Raw genomic sequence first — 13721 nt, forward strand, 5'->3', positions numbered from 1 at the left:
CAGAACATGCCGCTGCTATTGAATTGGCTTCAGGAGGCGAATCCAGGGGCGAAGCACCTTAGCATACAGACGTGGGTTGCAACAAATCTAAAGGGACAGAAAGAAGCTGCACAGGAGAGCATTAGGGCAAACGTCTCTTTCTGTTTCACTGCACATCTACTGTTTGCTTGCAATCTACAAATACAAAGGAGCCATGAGGCTTTCATGGGGGTCCAGGAAGGCAGCCTGCAGGGCAGACTGTGCTCTTTCAACAACAAATTGCACCTAGCTATACAAATGCAGAGCCAAGACAACATTTATCAGAATAAAACACACAGCTTCCGCATTCACATATGAGAGGATTAGCAGCTTTTTATCCCAAGTTTCATTTCAATGAAGCATAATTATTGCTCAGAAGCTTGTGATGGTCATCTTTTAGTATTTTATAGGTATTTTAAAGGTTGTATGTATTCAAATCAGAATTAGAAGATGAATCAGTAAAGACAAAAGTCGTTTGTCCCAATCAAATCAAGACTAGAAGGCTAAAATACGATGCACTCCTGGAGTTTGATATGTTTCAATAGAGTAGGAAAAGAAAGCTAAAGTCATTTGTAATCATGAAACATTTACCCAGTCTCAGCTATACAGAGCTTTTCAGCTTCTTTCCACATGGCTGTTTTGGTTTACTCTCAGCACACTCATATCGCTGTTTGGGTGAATCAGTTTGCTGTTTTCAGCAGGAAAGAAACACTCTTTAAAATCTGCTGTACCTAAGGGACTTTTTAAAGTGCTGCTGTGGTCAGTCAATGTTAAGCTAGCTGTAGCTGGTCAGTAAGTACCCCAAAACTGAGGGCTCGTTAAGACACAGTGGGCACTATATGAACAATATATAGTGGAAATGCATGCTGTGAGTGCTTCTACAGCGCAATCTACCACACTTTTGCAAGTTACAGAGTATAATCTGGGCTCATTGTAAGCCTCAAGGGCAAAGGGGTTGTATTTAGTCTGTACTCTATATTGGTCAGTTTTTGCCAACAAATTAATTAAAAACGATCAGGGATCAGGATGACAACTCATTGCTTTATAAATGGCAGATTTGACAAATTGGAGAAGGGAGCAGTTATTTTGCTCGGGAAATAGATCTGATCATGCAAACTGTAAAGCTTGCATCAAATGTATTTGAACCATTGATTCGAGTGTATGTGAGGAAATGCACCCATAACTTATTCAACTAGAGCAGGCAGCATGGGGTACATGCCTGTCCAAATGATCTTTTGTGCCCCCTCAAAAATCTCTAAATTAATTTAGGTATGAATTGCCCTATCCAATACATATGATACATTTATTGATACATAATGAAAATGCTAATTCTTTTCACTGCAACCTATTTGGGGGCTCGTACATAAAGGGCTTAGGGCAGGGGTCGGCAACCGTAACCAGTGGCAAACTAGGAATAAGTGGAAGAAGTGTGCAAAATATTTAAATGTTATTTTCTGATCCTGAACGAGACCGCTGCCAGAGCGCGTCTCCCCGTTACCTGCAGAAGGAAGCCATGCACGCAGCGCAGCCCCGCTCTCTTTAACTCCAGGTGACTTGCTGCCGCTTTCCTCCGTGGTGCAGTACTGATCGTTTCACCACAGAGGAAAGCACTTCACAAATTGCAGTACCCATAAGGAGCTGTACAAATGCCACAGTTTTTACGTGGCTGTGTCTTTAGTTGAAAGCCCAGTGGCGATCTGCTCATCTCTCATCGAAATAACATGCTACACAGGGGCGGACTGGCCATCTGTGTGTTCTGGAGAATCACAGAACGGACGATCGTCCTTATTATTATGCCGTTCAAACCAGTTATTTAAATTTGTTTGTTAAATTCGGCATCATGTAAGTTGCGCTGACAGGTCCACACACTGCTTCCCCGCAGCGAGGCTCCCCCCGCCCTCCTGTTGACAGTTCACGAGCGTCGAGCTCTTCACCCCCCCCGTTGATAATTCACGATCGTCGGCACGCTGATGAATTTTTTTTTTTTTAATGGCACTTCATATCAAAAAGGTTGCCGACCCCTGGTTTAGGGGAAGCAATGTGCACTGGGTAAATTAAAGGGCTACTAGGCTTTGCAGTTGTACCAATTTGGCTGATTACTTATGAAGTGATTTACTGCTGTCCATATCTGCTGCAGGCAACAAGTTGGCCATAACAACTTCAATGGTATTCTGATGTTTAAATGTTTTGCTCGTTTCGGTCGAACCATGCCCAAAAAACCAGTAATGCATGTTAAAAATCACTGGAAAATTGTAGAATTTGAAAATTCCCACAAATAACGGTTATTACACAAACAACCATAATCTCACCTGTTTCTTCACAAGGCCATAACAAACGGGGCACTCCTCACACTGGTGGGTGTCTCTGCTGTGGTAATAGTTCAGCTCACATTTGTCACACTTGTAACCCACGAAGCCTTGGCGACAGTGGCAGGTCCCGTTACCGTGACACTGCATGGAGACGGAGCCCATGGGGTCGCAGTTACAGGCTGCGAGAGGCCAGAGGACAGCAGGGGGGGGGGGGGCACAGGAAGAGGGAGGGGGGTGGGGGGGCAGAGGTAAACATTTGAAGAGTTAGAAATGCCTTCATGTGGGATCTGTGTTGGAAGGTGTATTCGAGGATTAGAGGATGCCTGCAGTAAAGCCCTGTACCTCTGCAACCTCGTGACGAGAATCCAAAGAAGCCCACTCGGCAAGAATCACACAGCGTCCCCTCCACTCCTGCACGACACACACACTGCCCTGTGATTGGATGACAAGCGTCGGACGCTGAGCCAATAGGGCTACACCTGCACCTAAGAGAGGCAGGAAAATGTCTCAATAATAGAGGGATTTCAACCAGGATATGGCTGTGTATCCCATTTGAAACCAGAATTGATATAATTGCCAAAGTAATTTGTCACGTAACCTTGCCACCTTCATAGTTATTTTACCCTAAAACACAATCTTTTTTCCAAACTAACTAAGTATATTTGTTGCACAAAGCCACATTAAGCTGTTTCCTGTGAAATTATATAGATATTATATGAGATGCTGTATATACATTTGTCTTATCAACAAATCTACCTAGCTAATGACAGGTGTTTATACCTCTCACATCCTACGCCTGGTTGGAGGTTGAAGAAGCCCATTTCACAATAACTGCAGTCCCGTCCGGTCACGTGACCGAGGCACATGCAGTTTCCTGTGTGAGGGTGGCATTCATTCACATAGCCAGAGGTTCCTCCAGGACTGCAGCTGCACGCTAGAAGAAACAAATAAAACATTTTTTATATAACAAGAATGAAAATATTACATTGGTAACTGCTCATATTTTGGCAGTGTATCACCTTAGCATGGAGGACTTTTTTATTGATTTCACTCCATTGCTTGAGGAAGAGGAAATGGAAGAAAATGAAAGACAGCACCAAAGAGACTCCTGGATCTTTCCTTGACATTGTTCTGTACAAAAACTCATCCCGGGGCGTACAGGTAGAAATGAAGTATTATTAGAAAGTCAGAGGATGAACATATCATAGCTATTAGACGTAGGGTATGTCTGTGTAGTCCTATCTCAACATTTCATTACATTTAAACACTTTTTAAATTCTCTGAACCCAAAGACCTTTTTATCTTTTCCTTTTCTTGAAGATATCTTTCTGACTCTGCCATTTCTACACCCCATTTTAAGCTTTTGCCTTTCATGACTAAAGAGTCCAACGTGAACTGCAGAATTGAGTTGTCAAGTTCATTTAAAAGCTAGACTCAAGGCTATGTAATCTTTCATGGAATTCGACTATTACTTGACTCCGCTGCAGAGAACAAAAACATTTGAATCCTTAAAGGTATTTCCATGGCATGTCGTGCATGTCTTAAGAGAGGACTCAAGGATTTGTGAAGATACACTCCAGGAATGTTTGAAGATAAATAGAAAAACAAAAGCAGCTATGAATAAAAAATATAAAGATATGGTTCCTTTTTACATCATATTTCAGTTAATTCCTAAAATGGCACCAATTCTTTGTTCCTATAGGCCCTAACGTTTCCTTTTCTTCTGTTGGCAGGACTTCATTACATTTGTTTCACTAACTTATAATGCTGCTCCTTATATTTTTCTCTCTTGGATGTGTACATATTTTATTTTGATTATATTAACATGTGCTTGCTTCTTTATTTAATATGTTAGTTTAAAGGGGGCATATCCTGCTCATATTCAGGTTCATATCAGTATGTAGTGTCTCTACTGGGACATGTCTCCATGCTTTAATGTTCAGAAAGCTCTTTATTTTTCTCATACTGCCTGTGCTGCAGCACCTCTTTTCACCCTCTGTCTGAAACCAGAGCCCAGTCTGCTCTGATTGGTTAGCTGGCCGGCTATGTGGTGATTGTCCAACCGCTTAGAGATGTCCCGCCCCTTAGCCTTATCACATACAATGTGTTGGAGCGTTAGCCAATAGAATCTTGAGTGTTACATATTGATGTGACTATGTTCCAGAGGTAAAGGGAAAAACTCCAAAAGCATAATAGAGCCCCTTTAATCTTTTATTTTGTCATTAATTGTTCCGTCCAATTTGATATAACATTGTACATTTCCCGCTTTAGGACATATACAGTAAAGGATTTCCGATTCCGATTTTTGCACATTGCACCATGATTGACATCCAATCAATTGTTTTGTCACAAGTCATGCTCAGTGTACACATCCGAAACTCAGATTTAAGATGAGCACAGATTAATGGATTATATGTGAAAGTTGTATGAAAAACAGCAGTTATTTTAGTGTCTGCAGCGGGAAGCTCAAACAACAGTAGTAGAAGTAAAGTACATTTTTAGGAGGGACTTCTCAGGCCAAAATAGAATCGCTCTCTTTCACCACCTCTACATAAATAATGATTTAGCATGAGTCTCTCCTCAGTTACTCACCTTTGCACTTCTGCACAGCTGTCTGGTTGAGGGCGTCGCCGTAGAAACCCCTCTGGCAGCGCTCACAGTGTTCTCCCTCTGTGTGTCCCAGGCACTTCAGGCATCGCCCGGTGAGGTGGTCGCACACTCCCAGCGCGTTGAGGTCCACGTTACCATTGCAGTCGCATCTCACACACGGGCGAGCTGAACCAGATTGTCCGAGTGGGTCACCATAGTAACCATCTTCACACATCTGACACCGGATCCCTACATGGGGGGGACAGGGGGGGGGGGCAGGCGAAAACAAAAGACAGGATGAATGAATGAGGTTGGAGGTCATCCCCCATGTCACCTCTGACTCTGATGTAACTAAATGTAATATCAGATGTGTGAATCACAGGTGGCATTGTCAAATGAATCACTGCAAATTAGGTTTTTTGTTCTCATCATTTCCTTCAAGAGAAATATTGAGAGGGTGGTGCCAGAAAGAAAAAAGAAAAGACATTGTCTCACCTGTCTGTCCTGCAGGGCAGTTGGTGCAGACCACCTGTCCTGTCTGAGCAATTTCGGCACAGCTGGTACGGTCCGGGCAAGGGCAATGCTGACAGTCCGCAGGCGTGCCAATCAAAGCGTTGCCGTAGTAACCGTCCAGGCAGTGCTCACAGGTCATCCCAGTGGTGAAGTCTGAGCACTCACACACCCCTGAAAAAAAGAGAGGAGTGGAACGATTACACACACCTGCTTGTATGCCTCATTGTTTTTAACACTCAAATAAAACACAGAGGGCGATGTGTCATCCATCACCACTAGAGTGCGCTGTGTCTCTGACCATAATAGCTGCATACAAACACTCTGAAGCCCAATCCTGTAAAAAAAGAAAAATCCCCACAGCCCACCATGGAGAGCGGAAGACAACTAAATTCACTATGACTATAATTGCTTTGGGAAATATAAGAGCCAAATGCAGTCCGAAAGACCTTCAAGAAGTTAAGCAATTCCCCCAACAAGTGGGAGAGATTACCAATTCTATGATGTCCTTAAAAACAAACTGTGGTTTCGAGAGCCCTGCAAAAACAACCCACAGCTTGAAACCGCTTTCTATATATGGTGTTCACAGCATCAACATAGCAACAAACAACTATTTGCTATGCAATAATGTGTCCTGAGCAGATAACTAATTCACTGTGTGTGTGTGTGTGTGTGTGTGTGTGTGTGTGTGTGTGTGTGTGTGTGTGTGTGTGTGTGTGTGTGTGTGTGTGTGTGTGTGTGTGTGTGTGTGTGTGTGTGTGTGTGTGTGTGTGTGTGTGTGTGTGTGTGTGTGTGTGTGTGTGTGTGTGTGTGTGTGTTAATGTCAGGCTCTCTGTGCTTGTTAGTGTGCTTGTTAGTGTTAGCTCCCACCGGCTACAATGATATGGATCGATTGAGTGATAAATGATCCATAACGTTGTTGGAAGGAGTGAAAACATCGACACATATCGTCATCTTCATGATATGCTTATATTTTGAAATTCCTATAGTACGCCTGACATCTTTTCTATCCAAGTAGCTCTTTCTTAGACATTCAAATAGTTTAAACATGACAAATGTTGCACGTCATGGTAAACAACACACGGGTCTATTTAAAAAAAAAATTAAAACGACGGCAATAAAGTTGTCAAATCGTATTTTAGTTGCTTTTTGTGAGTTGATTTAGAAGTAACTTATTGTGTTAAATGGGCATATGATATCGTCTCAAATTGATCGCAGGTCCCTGAATTGAATTGAATCGAAATGTTCCCGTGGCTTACTTTGTGAAAACGCAGTGGTGAAGAAACTGATATAATATTTTGGTGGACTGTATGACTGTAAAATAGCAAAAAGATTGAGAGTAGAATAACCCTGCTGCAGTTCAGTGACCTGCAGTGATGATCGGACCAACACTGAATTTGTGCAACTTCTGAAATGAAACAGTGACAATGTGACATAATACAATGTGGCATCTAATTGAATAAGTGACTGACTAAAGCTTACACAGATCCACAAAGTAATAACAGTTAACATTCATTACATTTCAATCAACATGTATGCAGTTTGAAGTGTAACAAAACTGCTGTGAGAAGATATTTAGCATTCCTGCTGCAGTGCATGGTGTTTGTCTTTTAATATTCACAGAGCGTCCGTATATCTGAGAACTTACATTATTTGAATCATTTAAAAAATGTCAAAGTTTGTGGAATTGCTTCAGCTTGTTTTGATAACAATAATTGCAATAACTGATTTTTCTAGAGAACACCAATAAGATCTCGATGCATGAGAGCAAATGTGATTTCACAGAGTCCTTATTAAAATGTCCCATCACTCTCCTCATAGCCTACGGTGTGAATCAGTGAGGAGCTCTTCGCTGTGCATTTTTAAATCAGCTCACATCACTGAATATTGAACTAAAGAAAATGTTGCCGCTGGTTACAGGGTCACTGCAACCAATGTCTGCCATCACTAAGTAAAGCCCTGTTAACTTCAGACCTGTAAGTTAAGTACATGAGATAGAATAATGTCTGCGAAGCTGAATTGATCACACAGCCATTTGGGGGGAACAATTATCCCCGTTGCCCGATGGAGTGTAGACTTCTGGGTAAAAAGAAAATCATTAGTCCCTCGATGAAGTGAGGTGAATAATACATGACTTCCAAGCATGTAATGCCAGTCATTTAAATAGAGTATTTAGTAATAATGATTGTTCCTAGCATAAAGAGGAGAATATTTCTTGAATTTCATTACAATGACACTGATGGTGTGCGGTGTCACTCCCCAATGAGCCATAGTACATTTAATGGCAGCAGAAATGTGCTGACTTTACTGAGTGTGAAGATGACTGAGCGTGATATGAGGCAGCGGAGGTCCTCCACGTCACTATTATCATTCCATCGGCTCCTCGGAAAAGCTAACGGCATGCATCACAAACCGTCGCCTGCTCTTCACATGATATTCCTCTTCGTCATGCTAATCATCCTTACTTAATAACACCCCTGCTACATAATATTCTGTAATGAATCAATGACCAGCCTTTAATGATATGGGATTTCTGTGAAGCTCCCCCTGTGTCTGCACACTTTGATACAACTACACAATCCCACTATTCTGCACCTCCCTTATCCGCTATGGAGCGCTGCACTTCAACTCTGCCTCACTCTTCTGTGATGGCAAAGCGATATTTCTGTATGGGAAACAAGCAGCTGCTTTTTCAAAGAGAAGCCATTGTATACACATTACTCTCCAAAGAGCTCTTTTCTACCAGCACCCTTTCTACCTGCACCTCATCCCTCCACTCTTCTCCTCATTGTAGCCTACTCTACAAAAACACACATTCAGGACTAATGCACTTCATTATGGATGCTCCTTGTGGAGGATAGGACTACATGTGGATACATCACCGTATTATAGCTGCAGAGGCACAGAGAGGCACGACAGAACAAATAAAAGACTGGCAGCTTTTGCCATCAACCTTTTTCCACTCGTGTTCATACTCGTGCGTCATTCAGTGTTCCTACCACACAAAGTGCAAAGAGAAGCTCTTGCAAAGATAGTGGTTATCATTGTTTGCAGAAGCCTGTAAAAGCTGTAACAACAAATACATGAAATGGATTTTAAATATGTTTTTGTTTAGGAGAACAAACAGCACACCCCTCTTCTGTTATTTCATCCCTGTCCCCAAACAATCTCATTTATTTTCGGACCAAATTGAGTGTCTGAAGATCATTGCATGTCAATCTGCACCATCTTGGGAGGTCTCTGTGAAGAAGAAAGGGCGATGTGTGGGTTCTGTGATGACGTGCGAGGCGAGGAATACAAGTAAAACAAAGCCACATGAGTTCAAAGCAACATGTGGCTGTGCGAGTCATGTGACTGTTTAGGTTATTTTCTGCTCTTCTGCACAGTAGAAGCAGAGCATAAGATTTCTTTTTTCTTCCATTTTTTCTTTCTTGCTTTACATAAGTATAGATGTAATGTCAAAAACAAGAGCTTTTCAAGACCTCCACATTTTCCAGGAGGCTTGTCAACTCAACCCAGTGGAACATTAAAAAGCTTCGGGCCACGCAAATGTATTTACTAATGCATGTGAAGTCCCTGATTTAATGAAGGAGAGGAGGAAACACAACAGCAAGAGAGAGACAGAGAGGGAACATTCTGTCTGCTGCTCCACCCTGGAGGGTAGACGTTGGGGTAAATGTGCTGCGGGACTGTTTGGTGGGGATGTTGCTCTCTAATTGAACACAGATATGCTGCCAGCGCCTGCTCCTGCAGATGTGGCTCTTCAATGGGGTCTGCTGCAGAGGACATGTTGGGAGGACAGAAGGAGGGGTTGTATATTCTGTCCAACCCCATACATAATGCACACAATATGGATGACTGGGGATATATGTTTTGTCATACTGTGACTGTGGAAAATAAATGCATCCATTCGTGTTTTGTGTATGGAGGCTGTCAGCAGAATGGTGATGTCCAAGGCCCTGGGGTGACGGGATGGGAAGTGTATCAGCAGCACTGTAGCTCATGTTGTCTCGCTCTGGATCACAGAGCTGTTGAAATAGAGCTGGATAAACAATTGACTCTGCATTTTACTCTGATCAAATGTTCGTGTTAAATATCTTGCCCTTTTATTCAGCTGATTTAACAAGTTTCTGGTCCAGACTGAAATATCTCATCATCCGGAGTCCATGCGTTGGTTCAAAACAATTATGGTCCCAAAATATGAATCTTTTGGTTTCCCCTGACTTTTCCTCTCATGCTTGCTGTGAAATATCTCAACATCTACTGGATGGATGGACACAAAACACTGTAAAGCCGTTCATGGTCACCAGATGATGATCTCTATGGCTTTGATGATCCCCATACTTTTCCGCAAACATCAACATGAGATTCACATGTTTTTACTGAAATGTTTCATCATCTATTGGCTTATTTTTGGGTTGCAAAATAACAACTTGTGCCAATCATGAGGTCAAATGTTTGTAATATTATTATTGGTTACAAAATACAAACAAATGAATGACATTCCAGGAAGTCTCAAATGTGCAAATGTTGGCATCCTAATATGCTAAACTAAGATAGTGACAATGATTCACATTATTCCCCATGCGTAAGCTTTTTGTGAAATATTTCAACATCTGCTGGACAAACAAAAGTCTTTGTATAGATATGAATGGTCCCCAGAAGATGCACCTCTATGGCTGTGATAATCCCCTGACTTTTTTGCAAGCGTCAATATTAGATTCACTTTTACGGTGTTTACTGAAATGTTTCAATAACTATTGGCTTGACTGCCATAGGTTTGACATAATCATGAGGTCAACATTCAAATTCTTCCAATGCCATTCTTTGTTGCACAATACGAGCAACGAGTACTAGCACGCTAACATGCTAAATTAAGATAGTGAACATGATTAACATTATCCCCCATGCCTCAGCACAACCTCTCACACCCCCCCTGACTTTGCACAGGTAAAATACAAAATGTCATTATTATCCTTTTATACGTATCGCAAGAGTTTCCATGCTTTTCTGTCGTTTCTCTTATATACATTTGTGTAGTTTTCTTTTTTTCCAGGGTTTTCTTTGAAGGTTTGCCCTTTTTAGGCATGGAAAACATCCGCATTTTTATTCATTTTGGTGATGTAACAGGTTGGTTGTGCTAAGTTTTCCTTGTCTAAACCAATTTCATCAAGGCAAAGGTTGAAACCTTTTCAAATCAACCATCTCTGGCAGTGTGACTGCAGACCAAGGCGGGGAGACAGCGTATGCACATTGTTTATCTTTCTGTTTATTTTGGTGTAAAATAAATGCACTGCTCGTGAGGAGATAAGTAAAGCGTGCTGAATGGGATAAGCTTGAGAAATTACATGGTAAGATTCATTCGAACTGTCTTCATCCGTCTTTTTTGGCTGTTTCTCACTTCCTTTCCCTCTTTCCCGTCGCTCCTCATATCCCATCACTCTGATACAGACTGTGCTTCTTAGGGCTTAGCCTGCAACAAATGCAGCCCACCAGAGAGATTAGGCAGGAGAATAAGCCAGTGCTTGAGCCGGCTTCACTCTCTATCAGTTAGTCTGCCTCAACTTTCTTCCATAGATTTCTCTAACTAATGAAGATGGCATTTGAGCAGGCATTTGGGAAATGCACGCCCTGGCTCTTCAGTCTCATTGTAAAGCAGCCTTTTATTGGTAAACACTTACTCACAATATCCTCCATTTGTACCCAGCATTCTAATGACTACTCCAATGAGAAGCATGTTTGTTCATTTCTTCTGTACCCTAAGTGATGCAAGGAGACAGGTATTCTGGGTGATGGCCTTTAGCAGGACTTCAATGCATTTGTCTGCAGGAGCCCCTGGTGGTCCGCTCCAAGAACAAACAAACAAAAGCTTCTGTTTCCCGGACTGCTCCACCAGACTGCAGTGGGTGTGACATTTAGCTATGCAAAACCACTGTGCATTATTCAAAAAAAGTTGGCCCTGCACAAATGCCATAGTTGGAAACAAGCATATGGTGCTATGAAAGAGAAAAGAAACAGAAGACCTTGTTTATTGTGGGGTTTGTAAAGTAGATGATGCATCCAGTAGAATGCAGCTTACTATACAGTACAGTAGCTGCCTTCTTAAAAGACAATGCTAAGATGTGCTTATGCAGACTAAACAATAAAACACCTGAGGCTGAGGGCGTGAGCTAGAATATCAATGCCATTTTCCATGGCAATCCATCAAATATTTAAAAATAAGTCAAAACCACAAATGTCATACTCATGGTGGTGCTAGAGGAGAAGTCAAAGGATCTGTAAAGTATGAAATCATTCATCCTCTGGGGACTATGAGAGTCTGCTCATATTTTCATGTTCATCCATCCAGTGATTGCCGGGGTATTTCAGTCTGCACCAAAGTGGTGGATAGATCGATCAACAGACTGCTATTGCATTCCCCGAAGTCCCGCTGCTCGTACGGCTTTAAAGGAAGGGTCAAAATCAGAACAGCAGAGACAGAGATGTGCTGATTTGAGCTATAAAAACACCAGATTATACTTTACCATAATGTAACTAGATAGCATCTTTAATCAGACTCTTAACATTTGGTAAAAACACATTTCAAAATCTATGCAACAAGATCTCAAGATAGTTGTTTTGAAAATGTATAGTCCATTCTCAAGCTTTAAAGATCCCATGTCATGGCCATTTCTACTGATCATGTTTCCATTGTTGAGGTCTACTAGAATAGATTTATATTGTGCAATTTTCCAAACTCACATTTGTTTCTCATACAGCATCTCTGTAAAGTATGTGTATTCACTCTCTGTCCTAAACGGCTTGTTGGAGCTCCCCCCCCTCCCTGTGAGCCCAGTGTGCTCTGATTGGTCGGGACGTTGCGAGGCTCGCTGCTCAGTGATCTGGCTTACTGGCGTAGTTTCCGGGTCGGCGATACAGCGAGACAGCGCGAAACTCATCCTGAGCACACACAAACACTCACAGCCGAAGTAAAAACAATAAGTGTGGCTTGATATTGAGTAAGAAAAAGGTTTATAAACGCTGTGAGAATGGGTCTGCGGAGAGCATTTCTCCGCCATCCCAACTCGTCTATTACCAACCAGGGAGCTCTACAGTATAGTCAATGGGACTCCCTGTTAGTTGAAAATGTACGCTAAAGGTCCTGGTGTGTGAGGAGCTCCGCGGATTGGTCCATTTTGGTTCCCGGAAGAAACAAATGGAAAAAGAGAAATCTCCAAGGAAGGGGTTCTGGGGCAGCATAGACAGGTCTTTTCTGTGTTAGAGTTTTACTCGCTACAGGGTGTACTTTGAGGGTTTGTGACTTTGCAGACCGTTTACATGCAGAAAAACCTTCATAACACACAAGGGGACGGGTAATAACCGGAAAAGCATGACATGGGACCTTTAAGAAATGTCTCAGACTAAAGCAATGCACTTGAAACTTTTTTCCCCAATTTTGAAATTCTACTATTCGACTACTAATTCGACTTTGCCTGCAAATAGTTCTTATTTTTTAATTTGTTATTCTTCAGGGATGCAAACTCATCAGGTATGAAAAAGGTGACAAGGATCCGAGCCCCCCCCCCCCCCCCCCGACCCCATAACAGGAACATAGGAATAACAGAGGATTTTAGCAGTCAGAACAACCAAAGCAGCAGTGTTAATAATAACAGAAACGCCAAAGAGTCACATCTAATATAAATGTATAAAAGCATTTATTTTAATTGTGTAGCAGTCAGTTTATAATTTTGGCAGCACTGTTGAGCATTTTGAAAATGTATTTTCATGCCTCTGTTCAAGGCTTAGTCTTTCTATCTGTATAGCCACTGGTGTAAAGTAACTAAGTTCATAAACTCAAAAAGTACTATACTTGGGTACAATTTTGAGATACTTGTACTTTATTTAAGTATTTCAATGTTTTGCTACTTTATACTTCTTACTCCTCTACAATTCAGAGGTAAAAGGTGTACTTTTCCTCCACTGCATGTATTTAATACCTTTAGTTACTTTACAGATGTGGATGAATGATGTGAAATATAATCAAGTGTTAAATCAGACTTTAGTTCCACCTGGAGTAAGTTCACAAGCTACCCTGCAGTATACAAAGTCATTCAAACTAGCTGCACCTTTACCAGCTTTGAGAACACTTTCATGATCAATCATTATAAAACATATCATATATATTATTCTGAAATGGACCAATCTGCACAATGACTACTTTTACTGTCGCTACTTTAACTATATTTTGATGAGAATACTTTTATACTTTTACTTGAGGAATGCAGGACTTTTACTGTAACAGAGTATTCCTACACT

The 13721-nt window shown here is 41.6% G+C and overlaps 1 protein-coding gene across 1 annotated transcript in view; it reads right to left on the minus strand.

Moving 5' to 3' along the window:
• The window catches only part of lamc3 (laminin, gamma 3), a 130578-nt gene that overhangs the window by 19873 nt on the left and 96984 nt on the right, over positions 1-13721 (minus strand). Inside the window, exons 13-17 of the mRNA XM_034123598.1 lie at positions 5412-5600; positions 4920-5165; positions 3108-3261; positions 2670-2812; positions 2328-2506 (exon numbers count right to left, since the gene is read on the minus strand). Of these exons, the coding sequence (XP_033979489.1) occupies positions 2328-2506; positions 2670-2812; positions 3108-3261; positions 4920-5165; positions 5412-5600 (911 nt within the window). The remainder of the gene's footprint in view (positions 1-2327; positions 2507-2669; positions 2813-3107; positions 3262-4919; positions 5166-5411; positions 5601-13721) is intronic.

Source organism: Trematomus bernacchii, unplaced genomic scaffold (assembly GCF_902827165.1).
Source record: "Trematomus bernacchii unplaced genomic scaffold, fTreBer1.1, whole genome shotgun sequence".
Lineage (NCBI taxonomy): Eukaryota > Metazoa > Chordata > Actinopteri > Perciformes > Nototheniidae > Trematomus > Trematomus bernacchii.